The 24,553-nt window shown below is 36.0% G+C and overlaps 3 protein-coding genes and 1 long non-coding RNA gene across 4 annotated transcripts; all 4 read right to left on the reverse strand.

Annotated features, from left to right (window-relative positions):
- Positions 1 to 4,905: 4,905 nt before the first annotated feature.
- Positions 4,906 to 5,670, reverse strand: LOC109154912 (NAC domain-containing protein 92-like). The gene has a single exon (XM_019302652.1). The coding sequence runs from the start codon at positions 5,668 to 5,670 to the stop codon at positions 4,906 to 4,908; it is 765 nt and encodes a 254-aa protein (XP_019158197.1).
- A 2,656-nt stretch (positions 5,671 to 8,326) lies between these two features.
- Positions 8,327 to 10,348, reverse strand: LOC109154913 (the record flags this gene model as incomplete). The annotated part of the gene is made up of 4 exons (XM_019302653.1): positions 9,912 to 10,348; positions 9,181 to 9,571; positions 8,830 to 9,061; positions 8,327 to 8,751 (listed from the first exon to the last, which is right to left on the reverse strand). Coding segments are annotated over exons 1-4 (1,485 nt in total), but the record flags the coding sequence as incomplete, so codon positions are not given.
- Positions 10,349 to 10,480: 132 nt separating this feature from the next.
- On the reverse strand, positions 10,481 to 10,811 carry LOC109154963. The gene is made up of 2 exons (XR_002049827.1): positions 10,719 to 10,811; positions 10,481 to 10,636 (listed from the first exon to the last, which is right to left on the reverse strand). It is a non-coding gene; the product is annotated as an uncharacterized LOC109154963 (long non-coding RNA).
- A 1,643-nt stretch (positions 10,812 to 12,454) lies between these two features.
- Positions 12,455 to 12,925, reverse strand: LOC109154914 (NAC domain-containing protein 92-like). The gene has a single exon (XM_019302654.1). It carries the CDS (start codon positions 12,923 to 12,925, stop codon positions 12,455 to 12,457), a length of 471 nt encoding a protein of 156 aa, XP_019158199.1.
- Positions 12,926 to 24,553: the final 11,628 nt, after the last annotated feature.

Here is a 24,553-nt window from a genome sequence, read left to right on the forward strand (position 1 = left end):
GGGAATAAATTCACTTAGCTTGTATTCCTCAAACCTACAAGCTCTGCTAATGATGCCCTCAAGGGAACCATGAAGGAGGCATGAACCTCTATGTCATGGCAATAATGTGGAACGAGCTACGCTAAAATCGGTTTTAAAATCATACAAAGATGGAGAATCCAGAGGAATTGAATAAGCTTGTGCCGTGGAAAAGCATGGTTTGTTAACTTCCTTTGCTACTATTATTATTAATATTAATATTAATTAATATTAATACTGTTATTATTGTTTTATTATTATTACTGCGAGGTCCGACCTTGCTTAGTAGCACTAATAAGTGTGATAACCAATCCTATCCGTGGTCGCGGCCGTGCGTGCCGGCCCCGACCTTGGCATTCACTAGTGGTGGAACCGGGTCCGCCCATGCTCACTCCATGATGGAGGAACCTATTATTGACTTATTACATATACGTTGGTCCGTCCAACGATGCGAAATTAGTTCGAGTTACGATCGATTCTGATTGCAACAGTAAAAAAAAAAAAAAAAAAAAAAAACCACGTAGAATGAGAGGGAACGAGTGCTCACCCGTTCTCTCCCCCGCGGACCCTAAGGGGGCACGGGGTCCGACCTCGCGTACCAACCCCGACGGAGGACGCACCCTAAGGGGCCACGAGGCCCGACCTCACGTACCAACCCGACGGAAGAGCCCGGTGGCTTGGTCCGACAGGACTCGGCCTGAGCGGCTAGCGCGCACCCTAAGGGGGCACGAGGTCCAACCTCGCGTACCAACCCCGACGGAGGAGCCCAGTGGCTTGGTCCGACAGGACTTGGCTCGAGTGGTTAAGCGCATCCTAAGGGGGCACGAGGTCCGATCTCGCGTACCAACCCCGACGGAAGAGCCCGGTGGCTTGGTCTGGAAGGACTTAGCTCGAGCGGCTGACGTACCCTAAGGGGGCACGAGGTTTGACCTCGCGTACCAACCTCGACGGGAGAGCCTGGTGGCGTAGTCTCATGGGACTACGTTAAAGAGGCTAACACAAGGCAAAAGAAAAAAAAAAAAAAAAAAAAACAAAAAAACAAAATCACGCGAGCAAGAATCTACTAAACGACCCAGTGTCGTCCAAACAGCCCGCTCTCGAACGGAGAGAACTCAGATCACGGATTTTAGTGCAAGGCTAAAAGTTTTAAAGGTGTTGAAATAAGCAAATATTTTCATTCAAGTTGACGCTGAAGCATTCATCCAAGCATGGAGCCTCGAAGCGGCTTCGATTGGGCCAAATGTTTACTCTCTCTCGTTGTCGACTTCTCGCAACTTAGAGAGTGGGGGACTGATGATGGATATATTGGAAATGGCCCAATAATAATAGAGACCCGGGTTCGGGAATGTATAACCCGAGTAGCCCAAGAAGAGTCTCAAGCCCGGAGCTTACCTCCGGGCCCAGAACAATGGGCCTTGACTTAGTCTCACGGTCCACCACATGGGCTTGGATTTGGTCCCGCGGCCCTCCACGAATTTAGCCGTAGTTGGTTGGAATTTCCTTTGCATAAATACCTTAGTAATTGTCTTGTTAAGGGCATGTTCTACCTTTTGTCCTAAACTACTACTTGTAGCAGCATTACACCTTTGTAATAGCACTTCATACACAATTAATACAATATTAGTCCCCGTGACTATGTTCGTACCCCTATTTCGTTTAATTATATACTTGTTACATTTATTCGGGTTAATTAATCCAGACCCCCGGTTTAATTAATTCCAACACCCACATTGATGGGCAAGCAATTATGTTTTTAAGATGAGCATTGCTCCTCTAATAAGAGCTCCTCTTTCCAAACATTTTCGATGTTGGATCAAAGTGATCTCACATCATTTACAAATGGGGGTCATTTGTCTTCTTCTTCTTCTTCTTATATTACGAATACGAAAGTACAAAACAATATTTTTATTAGAAAGAGAGATTTTTTAGGAATTGGACGGAAAGTTAAAGTTCATGATTTAGTTTTTATATATAGTATAGATTAGAATATGAATTGTATTACACTATTTTATAATATAAGAATATGAACTTTCTCACATGCTCTGTCGGGTCGGAGTGTGGGGGCCCTTAGGGTTGGGGATTCAATCTTTTGGGACAAGAATATGAACTCTAACCTAGAATTATAGTACGAATAGGAAAGTAGAAAACAATATATTTTTATTAGAAAGAGAGATTTTTTAGGAATTGGGCGGAAAGTTAAAGTTCAGGATTTTGTTTTTATATACAAGTATAGATATACATTAGAATAAGAATTTTAACCTATAATTATAGTACGAATAGGAAAGTAGAAAATTACATATTTTATTAAAAAGAGAGACTTTCTAAGAATTGGGCGGGAAGTTAAAGTTTTTATTTTTATATATAGTATAGATTAGTGTTATTTTACAATGTAATATTTTCTTTCTAGACCCTTAGCTTTTTCTCTTTTTTTTTTGAATGCTACTAGCTCTATTACATTGTAGTATCTGTTCATATACTTTCTCAACCTACTGAAACACAAAGAGCTAATAACGCCTCCATTGAGGCTCGAACTCACAACCTTCCAAATGAAAGTCTAACCCGGATATCATTGGACCACATAGTCCTGGTAGACCCTTAGCTTTTTCAAGTAAGCTAAAAGTTAAAAATTTACATGAATGTTTCATGCATGACGCAACTGAATGTTTCATGCATGACGCAACTGAATGTCAATTTACATGTATGCATCATTATCAAACTCGAATGAATGTTTCACGTAGGCATAACTACGGTTCGATTTGGTTCGAACAAAATCGTGCACTATTAAACTGGGATCGGGACTGAACCGTTTGTACAGTTCCGATTCCGGTTAAGGTCTCGTAATAAAGGGATTGGAACCGTCAGTTCCAAACCAAAAATAAAAATAAAAAATCATAGCTTTTTTTTTTTTTTTTGAATAAATCCAATTAAAACCGGTGATTCAAACCGGAACCGGAACCTTACTATAAGGTTCCGATTCTGGTTTGGCCCTTTGCGGAATCAGAATCGGCATGCAGTTTCGAATCGGAACCGGAACTGCGGTCATCCCTAGTCTCACGATGCAATTAAGTTGGCCTGGGTCGTATATGTCTCGTTGTATGTAGTGGATGAACGTCGTGTGTCCTCGACCTCAATTCTTTTTCCATTAGTTTTAATTTCTTTTCAAATTCAACTCATTGGTTTATATAGAAAACTCATAATTATATTTTGCATAAAAGAGGAGTGCAAATAATTCATTGTCACTTGGAAGCATTGGAAGCTCCTCCGGTAGATCTTCCGATCCATTCATTCAAAAAAAATAATAATAATAATAATAAATCAAGACCTCCCTAGAAGAATTCAACTTGTCCTCTTTTAGCATCTAAATATATAGTCCTCTTTAGCATCCACTTGGGCCAGATATATATTTTCTAGCATCCACTTTTTCCTGCATTTCTTTAATTTTATTTTCTTAGATAAATGGTGAAACCATGCAAAGCGCTATCCATTTGAATTTGACCTCAGTGTTCAATGGTTGTAGTGTTCGAGATTCTTTAATTTGTAGCTGTGTGAATTGAAACCATAACCTAAATACACTTTTTATCAATTATTCAATAGAAAAAAAATGTGTTAAACAGAAAATGTAGGAAAATTAAAGATTATAACAATAAGCTTATGCCCAAGTGTATATTTTATCCTATTTTAATTTATAAGGAAAAACATCATATTAAGATTTTTTTCTATAGAATATTCAATTCATTATGAGTATTCTTAAAATATTTTATATAATCAAATCTCATGTATTATATCAAGCAAGAATATTTTATATATTATATCAAGTAAGAATATTTTATATAATCAAATCTCATGTATTATATCAAGCAAATCTTATACGTTTACTAATAAAGCAAATGCTATATATATATAATGTCAATTAAAATAAAAAATAAGATTTATTTTTAATTGTTCAATATAATTCTAATTCTATACATTTTGATATGTCAATTTTTAAACTTTTAAAAATATATATACGCATAGATAATAATAAATTCATTTGATCACATTACAAAGTAATGTTTTTAACCATTGAATGCAACAATTAAGATCTCCGTCACACATAATGCTGATGCTGACTTATTTGAGAGCACTTATTTGAGAGCACATAAATTACAGTAGTGTTCATTATGGAAATTAATTAATCATCAACTTAAAAGTGGAACTAAGGGAACACTTCAATGAGGAATGTCAAGCCAAATATTGAAGTTATTTTGTAGTATTGAAGTTATTTTGTAGTAAGTGAACCCCGACTCAATGAATAGCCTTTCCTCATTTTAAGATGAGACATAGCTTCATAGGAAGTCCAACATAATCCTCCACAGCACACAACATAATCCTCCACAGCATACATGATCATTCGCATCCTCCACAGCATACATGATCATTCGCTAGTCCGTAACGGTACTGGTACACAAATGACGCTATTGAGGACAACTTCCTATTTCATATTTTGAAGTGATACCCTATGCATATATAGGATTTAGGATTGAGACCTTGAGACCTCACTTATTTGAGAGCATGAGAGCACAGGGAAGGAATTTAAAATCATTTTTCCAAAAAGAAGGTATACCAAAAAGAAGATATACCAATCATAATTGTATGGTTATTGTTGTAAAATATTTTCATATTAGTAAAGTTTAATTATATTTTCACAAGGGTTTACATGCAGCAGTAACAAAGTGCATATACACCTATTCACCTGCTCTTTAGGCATTATTAGTAAAAAAGCATGCATATATAAACACAGACCCATTATCATAAAATACTAGGAATAGTAATCATAAAGATCCCTAACTCAATGAAATTACTCAAAATTATTAAAAAAAGAATTAAATTAAGCATTTGTAAATAGTTTCATTGAGAAACTAGTGACAATCTGACTTCAATTTCCCCACATGCTTTCAAACACCGCAAGCGATATTTCAAATCTTCATCACAAACCATACTAATCATTCTTCCATGTAAATCTCTGTACTTGAACTCAAGACCATCAATTTCCAACTTATTGAATCTCTTCAAAACTTGTGCCTTTAAACCATCAAGGGTAGGGTTGTTAAGCACAAACTTCACAGTATCTTTTTTGTATTTCAATTTCACCAGGAATTGTGTGCTTAGAACAACATTTGTCTGCATCATTGGATGTGGTCTCGATTCTTCGCTGTTATTGCTGCTGCTGATCCCAGAAATTTTGTTTTCCAGAAAGACTTTACAGATCACCCATTCATGGTTGCTCTCTAATCTGTACTCGTGCATTAACCAGTTTGTCTTTGTGATTTTGGGTATTCTTCCTTGGTAAAAAACCATGGTCCTCTTCATACCGAGGAGGGCTTTCCCCTTGAAGATCTGTGTGTCTTTTCCGGTGGTTTTCCAGTATCCTGAAGAAGTAGCTCTGAATATTCCGTTCATCCAATCTCTGGGGCTGAAGAAAAACCATTTTCTTCTTTCACCCTGCAAGGAAACACCAGGGAAATCCCAGGGATCAAGCTTTCTCAAATCCGCCTCGCCAATTGCCGGTGCGGAGAAGCTACTATCGCCCATCTTTCTCCATAGGATGTGACTAAGCTCTTCGTCACTTGGATGAAATCGGCGTTCCGATGGAGGAATTTTCGAAGAATCCATGAAACCTTTTTGATCGATCAGAGTTTTATTATTGATGAAATTGTGTTTAGGAAGTATTTGAGGAATATATTTATAGGGATCCAAGAGACCTAGTTAGGGTAAGATTGATAAAAATTAGAGTTAGGCCTAAGGGAGAAAGCGCAGAACTCGTAGGGATGACAATGGGTCGGGTGTGGGTCGGGGAGGGCTACATCCATCACCCGACCCACCTTATATTTTCTCCACCCACCCCCACCTCCAACCCGCATCGGGTGGACTTTTTCACAATCCACCCCCATCCCCACCGGATGCGGGTGCCCACTATGGGTACCCACCACTTATCATCTTATTATGTTTTTAAAAAAATAATATTTAAATTATTTACACATAATAAAAAAAATAATGATCATTAGTGATACTAAAACATAAATAATGGAAATATTTAAATATAATAACAAAATTGTTAATTTTTAAAAATAAACTTTTTTAAATAAACTTAGTAGTTTTGATATAAAAAATATTAAAAAGATACACGAGTTATATAAACTATTATAAATAACTACATACTAGTACTTATTTTACTATTATATATATATACACACACATGGTGGGTCGGGTGGGGTTCTAGACGGGTCTTGTACATAGAACCCGAATCCAACCCGACCCACCGCGGGTTTACTTTTTTAAGACCCACCTCCGACCCACCATCCACCATCACCCAAAAAAACCCGATCCATGCGAAGTGGATTCGGGTGGATATCCACGGGTCGGATTGAAATTGCCATCCCTACGCAGAAGTCCAGGGGAAAACGGTCTCTTGTTTTGAATCAAAATCAAGCCTTTTAACTGATTTCCTTTTTATTTAACTGATATCCTTCCTTTTTTATTTAACTTCCTTTTATTTTGTTATTTAATTTTGTAAATTTTTTTAATGAACACGGCTTGATTTTGTTTCCTTTTTTTTTTTTTTTTTTTTTTTTTTTTGGGGTTAACGGTTTCTTTTTTTATTTTTTTCTTTTTTAAAAAAAATTTTATATTTTATGTTGTAAATTACTATATTAAAATTTTATTAAATTTTGGTAGATATAGTATTTAAATTAGTTCTCGAATTTTTTATCTCGTAACCCAAATTTATTTTTATTTGAAATTAGAATTATAATAATAAAGTTACTAGGGTTTTGGATACGATTGGTAGCTACATCGATCGAGGGTTTTGGAAACCTCAATCCAAAAAAAGATACACAGCTAAGTTTAACCTAGTGAACCCAACTCTTAGAAAAACATTGATTGAGTGTACCAGTAAATGGATGGACAATCATTTGTTTTGTCGCAGATAATCCAGGTGAGATAGATTAACAATTTTTATTTGGCAATTCTTTAATTTTCCCTTTACTTTTTCTTTTCAAATTCAACTCATTGGTTTATATATAAAACTCATAATAAGTTTGCATAAAATAAAACAGGTGTTTGGATAATGCATTGTCCACATTATTGCATGGGGTTCGCCATGGCTTTTGATGGATACTCAATATGAAAACACCGTTGAACAACCTAATCCCGATTAAACCACTTAAACCCGGTCAACCACCTAATTATTACCCCATTATCGCACATTTATTTCCCTATCAATTACCCAGCAAATACCCTTAAAATCCCTTCATTATTTTGAATTACCATAACCCCTTAACTCTCTTCAATTCCGTTCTCTCAAACAAATCACCAACTTCAATCTCAAATATTTACTACCCCATTTACCACCCATCAATACCCACCAATGGCTATAATCTTGAACCACTACTCACTTGGCTATTATAAAAGGATATTCAAGAGCACAGAAAGGGGAACACATTGCTCTTCCTCCCACTAGGAGAGGACTCTTCCACTCTTATGAAGACTCCATTCTATCACTCTTCCTCACACCACATATCACTCAACCAACAGCTTCGATAGTGGAGAAGGGAATTACTGAATTGGAAGCATTGGAGGCTCCTCCTGCAGATCTTCCAATCTGTTGAGACTTGAGAACATACATCAGCTCACACCATTCAACTTAATTTTCATGCTTGCTTTTAATTTAGCTTCCAAGTATATATATATATATAGTCCTCAATTTTAATTTATTCCCTGCATTTGGGGCTGGCTAGTTACTTTGATTTCTAGCATCCACCTTCAATTCAATTCGCCTGCATTTCTTTAATTGTGTTTTGTTGGATAAAGGGTGGAACAGTGCAAAACAATAAGAATTGATATACATATATAAACATTCAGCCCCATTAACATAAAATTAAAGTATAATGAAATGCAATAATACTGAGAATAGTAATTATAAAGATCCCTAATACAATGAAATTCTATGGCTCTGTTTGGCAAACCTAGCTGAAAAGCTATAAGCTCGGAGCTGAAAGCTGAAAAGGAGCTGAAAGCTGAAAAGCTATAAGCTCGGAGCTGAAAACTGAAGAGCTGTTAAGCTAGCTGTTATGATTGAAAGTGTTTGGTAAAACTAGCTTTTTGATAAGCTGATAAATGTAAAAAGACTAAAAAGGACATCTTCATAAAATTTAAATTAGTTTGTTTACATATTAAAATTTGACATTTTGTCTTTAAAAAAAATTAATATTATGAAATAAAACTATTAGCATAATCATGATCTAGCATCCCATAATGATGTAGCAATATTGTTGCGAATCTCCTTCATCTCAGTAGAAGCCTGGCTTAAATTTTCGTTGATGGAGATATTACTACTTGAATCTTGAAGTTCATCGGGCGGTATGTAATCTGGATGCTGCTCAAACACATTAAACATCATGTCATCTTGTGAATTCTTCCGAATATAATTATGGAGTGCAAAGGTGGCCATAATAACATCAATTTGGGTCTCCACACTAAATTGTGGCATATTAGCAAGTATCTTCCATCTCTTCTTTAATACTCCAAACGACCTCTCGATACAACTTCGAAGAGAAGAATGTGCACGATTGAATGCTTCCTGAGCATTTGTTGGCGGCTCATGTTCAAATTGAGATTGATGATATCTTATTCTTGGATACGGTACCAAATATCCTTGTTTATCTGGATATCCTTTATCCACCAAATAATATCTTCCTAAAAAAAATATAACACTAAACTTTTATAATGAATAAAATTATATGATTTTAGAGTTAAAAAATACGAATATGATACCTTGTGGCGGCTTGGGAAAGTTCATTGATGGTGTATTAATTGCATGAAGAAATACACGTGTATCATGTGCTGATCCTTCCCATCCAACAGATATAAAAGTGAAACACATATCAAAGTTACACGCTGCCATAACATTGAAAGTAGGAATTCCTTTTCTCCCTCTATATCGCAATTGATCAACCTCAGGGATGCACGCTGCTATATGAGTACCATCAATACATCCAATACAATCCTATTCATCATATATATTAGATAATCAATCTTAAAATAATAATAATAATAATAATAATAATAATAATAATAATAATAATAATAATAATAATAATAATAATAATAATGGTCACATTTTACCTTGAAATATGGCATGTATCGTGGATCATTAGTAATGTAAGACGGTATAGATTGAAATGTAGGATCATCTGGTCTTATGATATCACGTGCAAGGCCTTTGTATCCGCTATTCCGACCACTAATTGCTTCCAAAACCTCATGAAATGCTCTACTTATTGTTTCACCGGAACGTTGAAATCGTTCACCAACATCTCTATTTGAAGCACCCATAGCAAGTGTGTATATAAATATACCAACTTTCTCCACATATGACATATTTCTAGTAGATTGTAATCCATATTTTGAATATAAGTCTTCACATAATTGCTTAAACAAATCGGAGTCCATTCTAAATGCATTTACACATCGAATAGGATGTCCATTCAACACTTCTTTCATCCATTCTTGTCCTCTAAAAAGTGAAGTCATACAAGGTTCTTTATAAATATATTTATAGTAATATGTTTTGGTTAAAGCAATTGTGGCATACGATGTTATAATTACACAAAGTGCTTGCTTTCTTTTTTTTCTTTTCCGCTCCAACTCCATAATGTACCTAATAAATATAAAATAATGAAACCAATATATTTTAATAAAATATAAAGTAAGAACATATATTTCAATATATAGAAAGTAAAACAAAATGAGCATTGAAATTATATATATATAAAGTAGTACAAGTTTTAATGTTCAAACACATAAATGTCAAATTGAAATTACAACCAAACATATTGAATAAAATGAGCATTCACTTGTTTGTATCATGCATATACTTCAACCAAGCTTTCCTAGAAGAGTCATCCTCAATATTGAAAAAAATTTCCCGATTCAAATCATCCTTAAGCAAGGTAAGAGAAAAACACCACAAATCTCCACCCTTTTCCATAATACCATCACTAACCATGCGGTTAACAACACTTATTGCTGCAGCAAGACTAAAACTTGTACTACTTTGAGTATTCATAGTACTATCAGATTGTAAAATGTCCAATGCTCGATTTGAATTTGAAATCAAACTCTCTAATTGATTAGAAAGTTTAGCTGCTCCTCCTGATTGTCTCCTCTTACGTTTCATTTGAGTGGGTTTAACACCAATATTTTGAGTGGGGTTATTACCTTGAGATTGTCTAGGTACTTGACTGCCACTAACATCCTGCTGACTACAACTAGAACGGTTCACCTCACTCATAAAATTATTCCAAAATGAAGACTCATCAACCTCCAAATCCCGCAATTGAGAAGAATGTTGGTTATCCTGAGAATATAGCACATCTTCAAATCCTTGCCCAGTCCTATTCTCTTCCTCAGTTTCTATATTTTCTTCCTCAATATCCACAGGTTGCACTAATTGAGGATCCATGGTGGGTGCAACACAACCTTCACCATTTGCATAGCTATCTTCAAATAACTTAGACCACAAATCTTCCATTGCAGTATCAATGGATTTATTACGAAATTTTTTATAGTCTGAGTTCTCCTACAAAAGAAATCAAATAATAAGTTTACAATCAACACCAAAATATTAGTATGTTTTAATCTTAAAAATCTATAATACAAACCTTGATTTTTTTCTCCCACCACTCATCGGAGCCACTAATCTTATTTGTACTAGGATCCCACCCTAAACCGGTTTCACCACGTTTCAGATGCTTCCAAGTTCTCCATTCTTTTTTCATAGCATCCCACTTATTCTTTAAACTTCGATGTGCAATTTTCCGTTTGGCGGTAGCTTCAAATTCTTCTTTAATCTCCTTCCATTTCATTAACCCACGTCCATGCTTTCGAATATATTTGATACAAATCTCACAAAAAAGCATCATGTTCTCGTTGGTCCACTTAAAATTCTCTCCATCCAAGTTGTCATTGGGTGAAGCCATATTGCTAATTTAGAAAGAACAATAATAATAATAATAATAATAATAATAATAATAATAATAATAATAATAATAATAATAATAATAAGCTAAAGTAGTAATTTAATGATCCTAAACAAATCAAAATGAATGTGCAAAATGAACACTGTAATTGGCAATTAAAATCAAATAATACTACTTAATATGTTTTTACTCCTAATACTACTTGAGCTTGGGTTTAAAATGAACACTGTAATTGGCAGTAATGCTCCTGGAATACCATGATCAGTGTAATCAAACATTGAGCTTGGGTCTAATGATCATGTTTTTACATGGTATGCTAATATATATTATCATGCTAATAATAAAATCAAATAATAGGAGTTGCAGAGAACATAATTTATGAGAAATCAACCATGATTAAGCTCCATATAGGCATCTACAAGAATAAGTTTTTGACACTTTATTCCCACTAGGCACATTGGCCGAAACATGATCATTAGACCCCTTTGAGATACCAACATTAGAAGCAGCCAAATGAATTGATGCACTATTCACATGGACAGTAACACTTAGGCATCTAAGGTTTATATTAATTCCAGAATTATGCAAACTTAAAAGAAGTAACACCACAACTAGCATTATTAAAAGCATTGTGCACATTCAAAGAAGTAGAAATATTATTTACTCTCTATGCATTACAACCATGAATACTATTAGTTCAGACAATAACACAAATACCTAGCAGACCTATGGCTTTGCATCATGCTGATAGTTCAGACAATAACACTAAACAGTTTTATGGTCAAACAGTCCATCCACTTAAGAAGAACAAGACACACAAAATCATTATTTAGGATGCCCAGCCAAACAGATACATACCTGCGGATTGATGCTATGGCTATTGGACTATTGCGGACTGCTGAGTGCGATGGATGATGCTCCTGCGGAGTGAAAATGAGGGTTGGCGATGGATGATTCTTCTGCGGAAGGCAAATGGGGGATGGCGAACCTTATGCGGAATGCAAATGGGGAGGAGATGGACGAGGCTTATGCGAATGGTCGAAGACGAATGGATTGTCGTGAAAGTTGCCAGGAGAAGAGAAAGAGTTTTAATTCAGAATTGAAGGGTAAAACATGTCATTACTTTCAAATAATAAGGGCAAATATGAAAAAAAAGTTAGGAAGCTCCTAGCTTATTTTGAAACGCTACCTAAAGTAGCGTTCCAAAATAAGCTCTTATTTTAAGCTAGGAGCTTATTTTGGAACATTACCAAACAGAGCTTATAGCTTATTAGTAGCTTAAAATAAGCTATAAGCTCCTAGCTTATCTCTGCCAAACAGAGCCTATAGCTAGCTATACCAACTAACAAAATTTGTAAAATTTCGTTAAAAAATAATTGACTTATTTGTCAATTAGTTTCATTGAGAAGCTAGTGACATTACAACTTCAATTCTGCCATATGATTTGAAATTTCTTCCATTTTGTTTTCCAGAAAGACTTTACAGATCACCCATTCATTCTGTAACGATGATAAGTAGCTTCTCTCCAAACTGTACTCATGCATTAACCAATTTGTCTTTGTAATTGTGGGTGCTCTTCCTCTGTAATAAACCATGCTTCTCTTCATACCAACAAGGGTTTCCCCCTTGAAGATCTGTGTGTCTTTTCCGGTGGTTATCCAGAATCCTGAATAAGTAGTAGCTATGTTTATTCTCTGCTCTATGGCCCTGGAGCAGAAGAAAAACCATTCTCTTTTTTCACCCTGCTTGAAAACACCATCCCGTGGATCAAGCCTTCTCAAATCCGCCTCACAAATTGCCGCTGCGGAGAAGCTACTATCGTCCATCTTTTTGCACAAGTACTGAGTTATAATCTCTTCGTCAGTAGGAAGAAATTTCAAAGAATCCATGAAACCTAGCTTTCCGATCACGAGTCTTATTATATTGATGATGATGATCAAATTGTATTTAGAAGGAATATATTTATAGAGATTCAAGAGACCTAGTTAGAATAGAATTGGTAAAAAGTAGAGTTAGGGTATCTCTAAAAATCTCTAATCAAGGAGGAAGAGAAGGGATAAAAGGAAGAAACCGAGAAGACTTTAGGGGTTGTTTACTAAAGTGGAGAATTGGAGAATTTTCCAGAAAAACAGAAAAATGAAGAAGTGGAAAAATGAAAAATGGAAAACATGTTTATTAAATTTCTTTCTCCAATTATGTTTTCCATCTCCAATTCTTCCGCCTATGTACAAATTTGGAGGGAAAAAAGGTCAAATAAGCCCTTAAACTTTACCTAAAAAGTCAATTAGGTCCATGAACTTTTAAAATGTGCAATTACAACCTTTTACATGTTAAATGGAGTCAATTAAACCCAACAACCTGTAAGTGACCTATTATTGCAGGTCATTTCTGTATTCCGACGAAATTCCTGTGGCCAGTTGGCCGTAACCGTCGCAGGGAGAAAACTTCGGGTTCCGGAGATCATCCTTGGTGAGAATTGTACAGCACAGACGGGGAACTGTATTGAATTCCTCGACGGTAGTTGCCGGCCATGAAGCACTATCGTCGCCGTCGACGTAAGTGCACCGCCGCCAACCCCGCCGCATGCAGCTCGCCACCACCACGCTCCCCACCCCACATGAAACCGACATAACAGAATCTACTCATTCCTAGTTCTAGTTTTACGATCGATGAATTGAATTAGATTAAACGATGAGATTAACAATTGGATTCAGAATTCATTTGAATTTAAGCATTATATTAATGGAGGAATTTGAAGTCGCAGACGGCGGAAACCAAAACATTGGAAGAAACGCATTGAATTTCAAAGATTATAACTTCCTTTAATCCCATAAGCTTCAGCTAAGCCATTGAATCTTCTTCTGCTGTTTTCCATGGAAGCTTCTAGCACAGTCAATTTTCATGTTTTTACTTCTTTTTTTTTTCTTTTTTTTTATAATGAAAAAACACCCATTAAACATGTTAAATGAATTTAATAAGACCGTTCTTAAATTCTAATGATGGGCAGAGCTTAAATTTATGTTCGCAGTTGCCGGTCGCCGGAATTTCACCGGAATACAGAAATGACTTGCAATAGTAGGTCACTTATAGGTTGTTGGGTTTCATTGACTCCATTTAACAAGTTAAAAGGTGTAATTGCACATTTTTAAAGTTTATGGACCTAATTGACTTTTCAAGTAAAGTTTAGAGGCTTATTTGACTCTTTTCCCAATTTGGAGAATACAAAATAAGTCTTCTCCATTTGGAGAAATGGAGAGACGCGCGGATGAATAGTGTTATTTTCTAGGAGGTCTCAATGTCGAATCCTGTAGCCAACTTCTTCTTTCTTCCTTGTTTTGTTCCCCTGACTTCCCCATTATTCTTTCTTCCTTGTTTTTTCCTTCATCTTTCTTCCTTGTTTTGTTCCCCTGACTTCCCCATTATTCTTTCTTCCTTGTTTTTTCCCTTCCTTATTCTTTCATCCTTTTTTTTTTACGTATCTTTTCATTCTTCCCCATTTTATTATTATTATTATTATTATTATTATTATTATTATTATTATTATTATTATTATCTTTGTTGTAAAAATGTACAAATATTTATTATTATTATTATTATTATCTTTTTTCTTTTTTTCTCTTTATGCACACATATTTGTTATTATTGTTGTTATTATTATTATAAATATTATCTTTTTTTTTCTCATTCTTATGCACACGAATTTGTTGTTGTTGTTGTTGTTGTTGTTATTATTATTATTATTATTATTATCTTGTTTCCTTTTTTTCTCCTTATGCACACATATTTGTTATTATTGTTGTTATTATTATAAATATTATCTTTTTTTTCCTCATTATTATGCACACGAATTTGTTGTTGTTGTTGTTGTTGTTGTTATTATTATTATTATTATTATTATTATTATTATTATTATTATTATTATTATTATTATCTTTGTAGTAGAAACGTACAAATGCTATATGAGATGATTGTATTTAATAAAATCAGAAAATGAGAGAAATGAAAAATTAAAGGAATGGGAATGGAAATTAGAAAATTGGAGAAATGGAAAACTGGAGAAATGGAGAAGGAAAACTGGAGAAATGGAAGAATGGAAAACTGGAAATGGAAAAACAGAGAAATGAAGTAAACGACCCCTTAATTTTTTTTTTTTTTTTTTCTGAATGCTAGTAACTCTGTTACAAGACTCAACAAGGTCTCCACTGATGAGAGAGGTCAGTACATGTCATTTGAGTACAATGTGCTTGGTAAGAAGACTTTAATTTATATTATTATTATTTAAAAAAACAAAAATCTTGTTCAATCAAAAATCAAGCCTTTTAAATGATTTCCTTTTTATTAGCCTTCCTTTAATTTTCGGCTGGATTTATTTAAGTGACAGCTTTCCTTTTATTTAATTTCCTTTTATTTTGTTATGGAATAAGGGTCAAATAGGCCATCGAACTACACATCAAACTTCAATTAGGCCATCCAACTAAAAAAAACAACAATCAGGTCCTTGAACGTTACAAATTCAAGCAATTGAACCTAAAGTGACTTGCTAAACAGGTAAATAGATGACGTGGCAGTTATTAAATTATTTTTTATTTTAAAAACTTTTTAATAATTCTTAAATAATAAAAGTTTTGAAAACAAAACAAAACAAAAAAAAAAAGGGAAAACGTCGAAAATTTACATCAAACAAAAAAAATTCGTCGTTCTCCTACAGTTTGACGTTAACAATGGAGCTTCCTTTTCCGGTGATGGAGACGGATCAACGGCAACGAAGGCACGCCGCTATGGACCGTCGTGTTCTGCAAATCGTCGGCCGGATGGTTCGACGCGGCTGAGTGCGGGCAGATGGCGGCGGTGTTGGCGTTGGCGTTAGTCGAGGCGGAGCTGGGTTTATTTTTCCCGGTTACGACTCTTCTGCTGTCTTCCTTCTCAGACGACGCCGGCAACCATTCTCGGCTATTCGTCGCTGCTCTGCTGGATTAGGCCGGTGGCGATGTCGGCGGTGAAAATGAGGGTGATGCTGACTGCTGAGATCAAGATTGCAGTAACATATAAGAGACAGCCGAAGAAGAAGGGGAGTGGGTCGCCGGTGGTTTTTCCTTTCCTTTTTTTTGTTTTTGTTTTTTTATTTAAAAATTATTAAAATAAATTTTTAAAATAAAAATTAATTTGATAACTGCCATGTCATCTAATTATTGGGTCAACAGGTCACTTTAGATTGAATTGCTTGAATTTGCGCCGTTGAGGGACCTAATTGTAACTTTTTTGAGTTGGATGGCCTAATTGCAATTTAGTGTGTAGTTCGATAACGTATTTGACCCTTATTCTTTTTGTTATTTAATTTTGTAATTTTTTTATAGAAAAATTACACTTTTTTTCCCTGAGTTATATACATATATCACTTTTTTCTCTTGAATTATTCAGGTAAGCACATTAGCCCCCTCAATTATTCTAAAAGTGGCGTTTTCCCCGCTGATATATTAAATTGACATTTCTACCCTTAAAGTAAACATTCTATTTATTTTTCTTCTCCAACAAATTATTGCGTATACGTAGGGATGACCACGGTTCGGTTCGAACTGAACCGGACACTATAGCAATCGAATCAAATGTTTTCGGTTATGATTCAGATCCAGAACCCAATATTTAGATTTCAATTTATTAAAATTATGAATCGAAAAAACAAGATCTTGAACCGTGAACTGGCAGTTCCGGATCCGTTTTCGCGATTTTGAACCGTCTTTATTTTAAAATTTTATTTTTTATTTTAAAATAGTCTAAATTCAGCAATAAATGTATTTATTTTTTTCAATTTGAAATATGAACCGGCCGTTCCGGTTCGCGATTTTATTAAACTCCAAATATCGGGTTTCGATTCTAAATTGTAATTGAAATATTTCGATTTGATTGCTATAGTGTCTGTTTGGGTTGAACCAAATTGTGGTCATAATTTATTGGAGAAGAAAAATAAATGAAATATTTATTTTAAAGGTAAATATGTCCATTTAACATTTCAGGAGAAAAATAGCCACTTTAATTATTTAGGGAAAAAAAATACTATATAAATATATAACTCAGGGAAAAAAGTGTTATTTTCCTTTTTTTTTTTATGAACCAAAATCAAGACAGTTTTTTTTTTTTTTTTTTTTTTTTGGTATATCAAGCCGAATTAAACGGCTTGACTTCCTTTTGTATTTTTACTATTATTATTTTTTTTAGAAGGGAAAATGGCACTTTTTCCCCCTGTGTTGTTTACATATAGTATATTTTCCCCCTGTGTTGTTTATGTAACCACTTTATCCCCCTCAATTGTTTTTGAAGTGGCTATTTTCCCCATCTCCGTTAAATAAGTGTTAGGGCTGTTAAATATGAGGGTAAAAATGACATTTCACTTATTATTATTATTATTATTATTATTATTATTATTATTATTATTATTAAAATATAATAAACTATGTTACCATTTCTTTAAATTAATACTCCGTATAATTTAACTTTTTTTATTTTTAATTTATTAAAAATATTATTAAACACAAAAAAATTAACGAAGTAACTAAAAAAGAGTTAAATTAATTAATAAATTATAAATAAGATAAGTAAGATGAGACAGAGAAAATAAGCACTATCATAAAAAAAAATGATTTAAGCACATAATAATAATAATAATAATAATAATAATAATAATAATAATAATAATAATAATAATAATAATAATAATAATAATAATAATAATAATAATAAGTGAAATGCCATTTTTACCCTCATATTTAACAGCCCTAACACTTATTTAACGGAGAGAGGGGAAAATAGTCACTTCAAAAACAATTAAGGGGAATAAAGTGGTTACATAAACAACACAGGGGGGAAATATGCTATATGTAAACAACACAAGGGGAAAAAGTGTCATTTTCCCTTTTTAGAAAAATCTTGTTTTGAATCAAAATCAAGCCCTCTATTACATTGTAGTATCTGTTTAAACATACTTTTCTCAACCTAATGAAGCACAAAGAGTTAACAACACCTCCACTGAAGTCACTACTGTGAGTGTTACTATTATTATTGTAATTAATAATGTATAGTCTATAGTAGTAATGTGTGGTATTAGACTTAGTCTCTATGTTATAGCCTATCTCTTAGGAGTGTTTAGAGGTTTAGTTGGATATACTCTCTGTAATCCGTATTCTGTTGTAATTGGAATTAATCTTCTCTCTCATCTGGTATCAGCCGAAGATTGATCCTATCATCTCTCTCCTAAAAACAACCCCCACCACGCAATTTCCCCCCTTACCGTACGCACATCCGAGTTATGTCGTCCAACTCGTTGGAAAGAACTGTGTCAGCCGCTGGTGGTTTAACTCCGGCCACCATGAATTCTCTCTCGGGCGCTCATCACTTCATATCAATGAAGCTGACCTCCCGAAATTTTCTTTTTTGGAGGACTCAGCTCATTCCGTTTTTGCGAGGCCAGAATTTAATTGGTTATGTTGATGGCAGTTTCGTATGTCCAGCGCCCACATTATTCGTTCCTGCTGCCGAATTCGGCTCCGGCACCACCAGTACGGAGTCCGTTCCCAACCCTGCATACAAGGCATGGGTGCAGCAAGATCAGTCGATCCTGTCCCTACTCATATCGTCAATGGCCGATGAAGTACTGCATCTCGTAGTAGGCCGAAACACTGCCGCGGAAGTATGGCAATCCATCTGCACCGCATTAGGATCCAATACCCAGCCGCGATGTCTCAATCTCCTCGGTCAAGTCCAGGGGTTGCGGCAAGGCGGTGCAACCCCGACAGATTATCTCGGGCGAGCAGAATTACTTGTTGAAGCCTTGGCGCAGGCGGGGCAGCCATTGTCGCTTTGGGAGCAAAACCTGTATGTGCTGCGAGGTCTACGTCCCGAATACCGTTCCTATGCTGCGTCGATGACGGCCCAGAACCCCCTCTCTTTGCCGCAGCTTACAGATTATTTGCAGGCGGCGGATTTCATCCTCTCGGATGATTATCCGCATGCGGACGCCGGCATTACGCACACTGCCATGTACGCTGGGCGCGGCAGTGGCAGGAACTCGCACGGCAGTGGAAGTCCGCAAGGCAACAACGCGCATGGTAGTGGCTCGGCGCAGTCGGACGGCGGTCGCAGGGGTGGTCGTGGCGGTCGACGCGGTGGACGTGGCGGTAGAGGACCTCCGAGGTGTCAAATTTGCAGGGCACTCGGGCACACTGCATTATATTGTTATAAAAGGTACACAGGTCAGCCGCCCGCGCAGGCTCATGTAGCAGTTTCAGGTGATGCTTCGGTCTCTCCGGCCGAGGCATGGTATCCGGATACGGGAGCCACCGCGCATGCCATTCCGGATGCGGGCATGCTAGCATCTTCAGACGAATATGGGGGCTCGGATACTCTCCGGGTTAAAAACGGTACAGGTTTGGTTATTTCAAGGGTTGGCCATGCAACCATCCCTTCCGAGTCTAAACAATTGTTTCTGTCTGATGTTTTACATGTGCTTAAACTGACTGTTCCATTACTTTCTGTTCAAAAGTTTGACAATGAAAATAGAGTTTATTTTGAGTTTCACGATAACTGTTTCTTTGTGAAGGATTCCAAAACCAAAATGGTGCTCCTTAAAGGTCCCACGTCAGGCGGTCTGTACAAGTTACCAGTTTCACAGCGTCATTTTGCGTTTATTAGTTCTCGGGCAACACCAGCTGTTTGGCATCGTAGGCTCGGGCATCCTCACAGTGTCGTCCAAAATAAAGTCCTTCAACAGTGTTCAGTTACTACAAATAATAATTCCAATTTAGGCTCATGTACGGCTTGCCATCTTGGCAAGTCTTCTCGTTTTAAATTAGACCGTATTAATGATTCTAGTCAAAATGTCCTAGATTTATTGTATATGGATATCTGGGGCCCGCCCCTGTAGTATCGGCTAGTGGTTTTCGTTATTTCTTACTCTTAGTCGATGACTACTCCCGTTTTTGCTGGTTTTATCCATTACGGGTAAAATCAGATATTTATAAAATATTTGATGTGTTTCGTGTGTTGGTAGAGCGACAATTCTCGCGCTCTATCAAGTCCATTCAGTCAGATTTAGGGGGTGAGTACCGCAAGTTACACAACACATTCCAAACACTTGGTATAAATCACTGTCAGTCATGTGCATACACGCACGAACAAAATGGCCGAGTAGAGCGCCGTAATAGACATATTGTCGAAACAGGTCTAGTTCTTCTTGCTCAAGGGTCTGTTCCACCCCAATATTGGGACTATGCTTTTGAAACGGCCACATGTTTAATCAACTATCTCTCATCCTCCGTCCTAAAATTTGAAAGTCCGTACTCCAAACTATATAAAAAGCCACCTCCCTACAAATTTCTTCGTGTCTTCGGGTGTCGGTGCTACCCTTATTTGCGGCCATACAATCGCCATAAGATGGAGTATCGTTCGACACCCTGTGTCTTCCTAGGTTACCCACCGTCCTATAGGGGATATAGGTGCATGGACCTAATCAGTGGAAAAACCTATATCTGTCGCCATGTGCGGTTTGATGAATCTTCTTTTCCTTTTGTCACAGATATACAGGTTAATGAATCAGTATCTATACCATGGGCTTCTGGGGCTATAGTTCCCATGAATATGGTCCATCCAGTGGTAACTCAACCAGCCCGCAGTCACTTACGCCCCTAGCTCAAGAAGAGCCGCACTTAGCCATTGAACCAGTAGTCCGACCCACCCGGGGCCAGCCGCGGGGTCGAGCTAAACGGGCTCAACCCCAAGAGCGGGGACATGTCATGCGCTTGCGCCACATGACTCATGGTGAAAATGAAGATTTCCAGGCCTTAACAGCCACCACTGATCCCACCTGCTACTCACAGGCTGTTGGGCATCCGCAGTGGCGAGATGCTATGGATCAGGAGTTTAATGCGCTACTCCATAATAACACCTGGAGTTTAGTACCAGCAGAACCCACCATGAATATCATTGGCTGCAAATGGGTCTTCCGCACCAAACGAACTGCTGATGGCACAATTGATCGCTACAAGGCACGCCTTGTAGCCAAAGGTTTCAATCAGGTAGCTGGGGAGGACTTCTTTGACACTTTCAGTCCAGTCGTCAAACCCACTACCGTCCGCATCCTCTTTTCTTTTGCAGTGACCAACAGGTGGACTCTTAGACAGCTAGATGTTCACAATGCCTTCCTTAATGGGCATCTGGCTGAAACAGTCTATATGAAACAACTCCCAGGGTACGAAGATCCAGCACATCCTGGTCATGTATGTCTATTACAGAGGTCACTATATGGGCTTAAGCAAGCTCCACGGGCCTGGTTCAAAAGACTGCATGACTTTTTATTATCTGCAGGTTTTTCCTCGTCCAAGACTGACATCCCTCTGTTCTACTATACTAATGAGACCTCAAAGGTTTTTCTCCTGGTTTACGTTGATGACATCATTATGTTGGGCAGCGACGCCGGCTTAGTCGATCATTTACTAAGTCGCTTAGCTTCTACTTTCAAGATTCGGGATCTAGGTAAACCAGGGTTTTTCTTGGGTATCAAGACGATTGACATTGGTGATGGAATGGTTCTCTCTCAACGCCGTTATATGATAGATCTATTGAACAGGTCTGGGATGGTGGACTGCAAACCACTCACTACGCTGGCATCTGTTTCACAACCAGTTACTCCGTCAGAACAGTTGTATGAAAACCCGACGCAATACCGTCGTATTGTTGGAGCTTTGCAGTACTTAACCATTACGCGTCCGGACTTAGCATATTCTGTGAACCGACTCTGTCAGTTCATGCACTCGCCAACTAATGATCACTGGGCTATGGTCAAGCGGGTGTTACGGTATATCAAGGGCACTCTTGACTATGGGTTGCGTCTCGGACCCTCACTGACTACTACTATTCATGCCTATTCCGACTCGGACTGGGCTGCCTGCCCGATTGACAGGAAGAGCACGAGTGGCTATGCTGTCTTCCTAGGATCCAATCTTGTATCATGGCTTTCTCGGAAATAGCGCACGGTAGCTCGTTCATCCACTGAGGCAGAGTATAAAGCATTGGCAGACGTCGCAGCCGAGGTTACTTGGGTTGTCTCTCTACTGCGTGAGCAAGGCTTACCATTCTGGTCAGCCATCGCACTTGTGGTGTGACAATTTAGGTGCAACCTATTTATGTGCGAACCCGATTTTTCACGCTCGGACAAAGCATGTTGAAATTGACTACCACTTTATTCGTGACAAAGTCGCTTCAGGAGATTTTGTGGTCAACTTCGTCTCGACTAAAGATCAGCTTGCAGACATTCTCACTAAGCCGCTCACAGGGCCCAGATTTACTACTCTACCAGACAAGCTCAATGTTGTAGCTCACCAACCTTGTGCTTGAGGGGGTGTGTGAGTGTTACTATTATTATTGTAATTAATAATGTATAGTCTATAGTAGTAATCTGTGGTATTAGACTTAGTCTTTATGTTATAGTCTATCTCTTAGGAGTGTTTAGAGGTTCAGTTGGATATACTCTCTGTAATCCGTATTCTGTTGTAATTGGAATTAATCTTCTCTCTCATCACTACATATCATCTAAAATCTTCCTTTTTATTTAACTTCCTTTTATTTTGTTATTTAATTTTGTAAATTTTTTATGAACCAAAATCAAGCCACCGTTTTTTTTTTTGGTAATTTTTTTTTTTTATAAACAGCTTGATTTCCTTTTTTATTTTTTTATTTTTTAATTTATTATTTTATTTTGTAAATTATTATATTAAAATTTATTTTGAATTTTATTAATTTTTGATATAATAATACATATGCATTTAATGAATTTAGAATTGGATGTTTATAATGCATTTATTTTAAAAAAAATGTATTCATTATATATATATATATATATATATATATATATATATATATATATATATATATATATATATATATAACTAAAGAAGAGACAGGACCATTCCAATAAAAATTGAGACCCTGTGCAATATCTTAATTTGGGCCCTTTTTTTATAAGTAATTTTTATACATAAATAATAGTTACGTTGTTTAAAAAGTTGTATCAACATATAAACATTGCATAAAAATACATCTAAAATTTTATTTAAAAAGTGACACGCGTCGTGCACATTTAGACGCAAAATCATCTACCAAACTTTTGATATCAACTTCTCCCGAAAGCTCATTTTCAATGGAGATAAAAACTAATCCATTGGGTCTCTCTTGCAACATACTTGATCGTAAGTAAGATTTCAACAATTTCAACTTCGAAAAACTCATTTCTGTAGAGGCAACAGTAATTGAGATAGTCAATAATATTCGATATGCAATAGTAGCATTTGGAAAACAACTCATCCGTTTCAATGAATTCAATATGCTCACTGCCCCTATATTTTCTTTTGATAAAATCTCTCTAAGCAATTTTAGCTCTAAATACAATTCATTTCCATCAATATCACCACATTGATCATATCTCTTAAGAGCTGCTTCTAAACAAGTGCAACAAGACTTGAAATTGATATCAGTCATCGATTGTAACTTGTCAGAACTAAACAAAAAAACCAAAAGTTCCTTCATATACTTCATATTGTTCAAACATCTGGGTCAATGAAATAATTGCTTGATCTACAATGTATAAAAAATAATGAACCCTAAAATATTCTTCGAGTGATAATAAAGTGTCATCAACAATTTTTCGTTGGCATCATCTTTTTGCTCATCTATTTGAGTTTGTTTTGTAATGAATTTTTCAAGAGCTCCATTTTGATATTGAGTTAGTTGCTCAATTCATCTTTTCTTTTTACACTGATGAATATTTTCTAGAAGACATATTATAAAATCCTATAGAAAAAAGAATTTATTTAGAAACGCTATAAATAAATAATTAATTAATCAATAAACAAAATCTTAAATATATTGTTATAATCGAATTTAGAATTATTAAGTCATGTCAATAAAACAATAAACAAAAATTGTGAAAAATACGTAATTTTAATTACTTGTTAAGAGAGTTGAAGAACTTGAAAGTTTGCGTGTTCAAGAAGAATTGAAGAATTAGTTGAGCTGCGCTCTGCGATATGAGGAATTGCCAATTACCCTGTTTAGTAGGGTACTGGTACATAGTTTATAGGGTTTCGAATTGCCAAATTGCAGAATTGGGAATGTGTTTAATTCCTTATACTCTGAACATATTATTGCCTAATTGAGATTTGAGAATTTGTTAATTGAAATTTCGGATTAGGAAATTTAATTGCCGAATTGCAGTTTTGGTAATGTCCTTATAGTCTGACCAAATTGCCCTTATATATATAGATACTTTTTTTTAAAAGGTTTTTAAAGCAATTTGGACTCAATTTTCTTTTTATAAAATAAATACTATTATTACTATATATACATATAGTTTTATTTTTAAAATATGGGGCCCCCAAATATTGGGGGCCCGGTGCCGTCGCTCATGTTAGACATGCTCTGAACCGACCCTGACAAGAGATATAATTTCATTAGTTATATTATCTTTATTTTTT

Source organism: Ipomoea nil, unplaced genomic scaffold (genome assembly GCF_001879475.1).
Source record: "Ipomoea nil cultivar Tokyo-kokei standard unplaced genomic scaffold, Asagao_1.1 scaffold2662, whole genome shotgun sequence".
Taxonomy (NCBI): Eukaryota; Viridiplantae; Streptophyta; class Magnoliopsida; order Solanales; family Convolvulaceae; genus Ipomoea; species Ipomoea nil.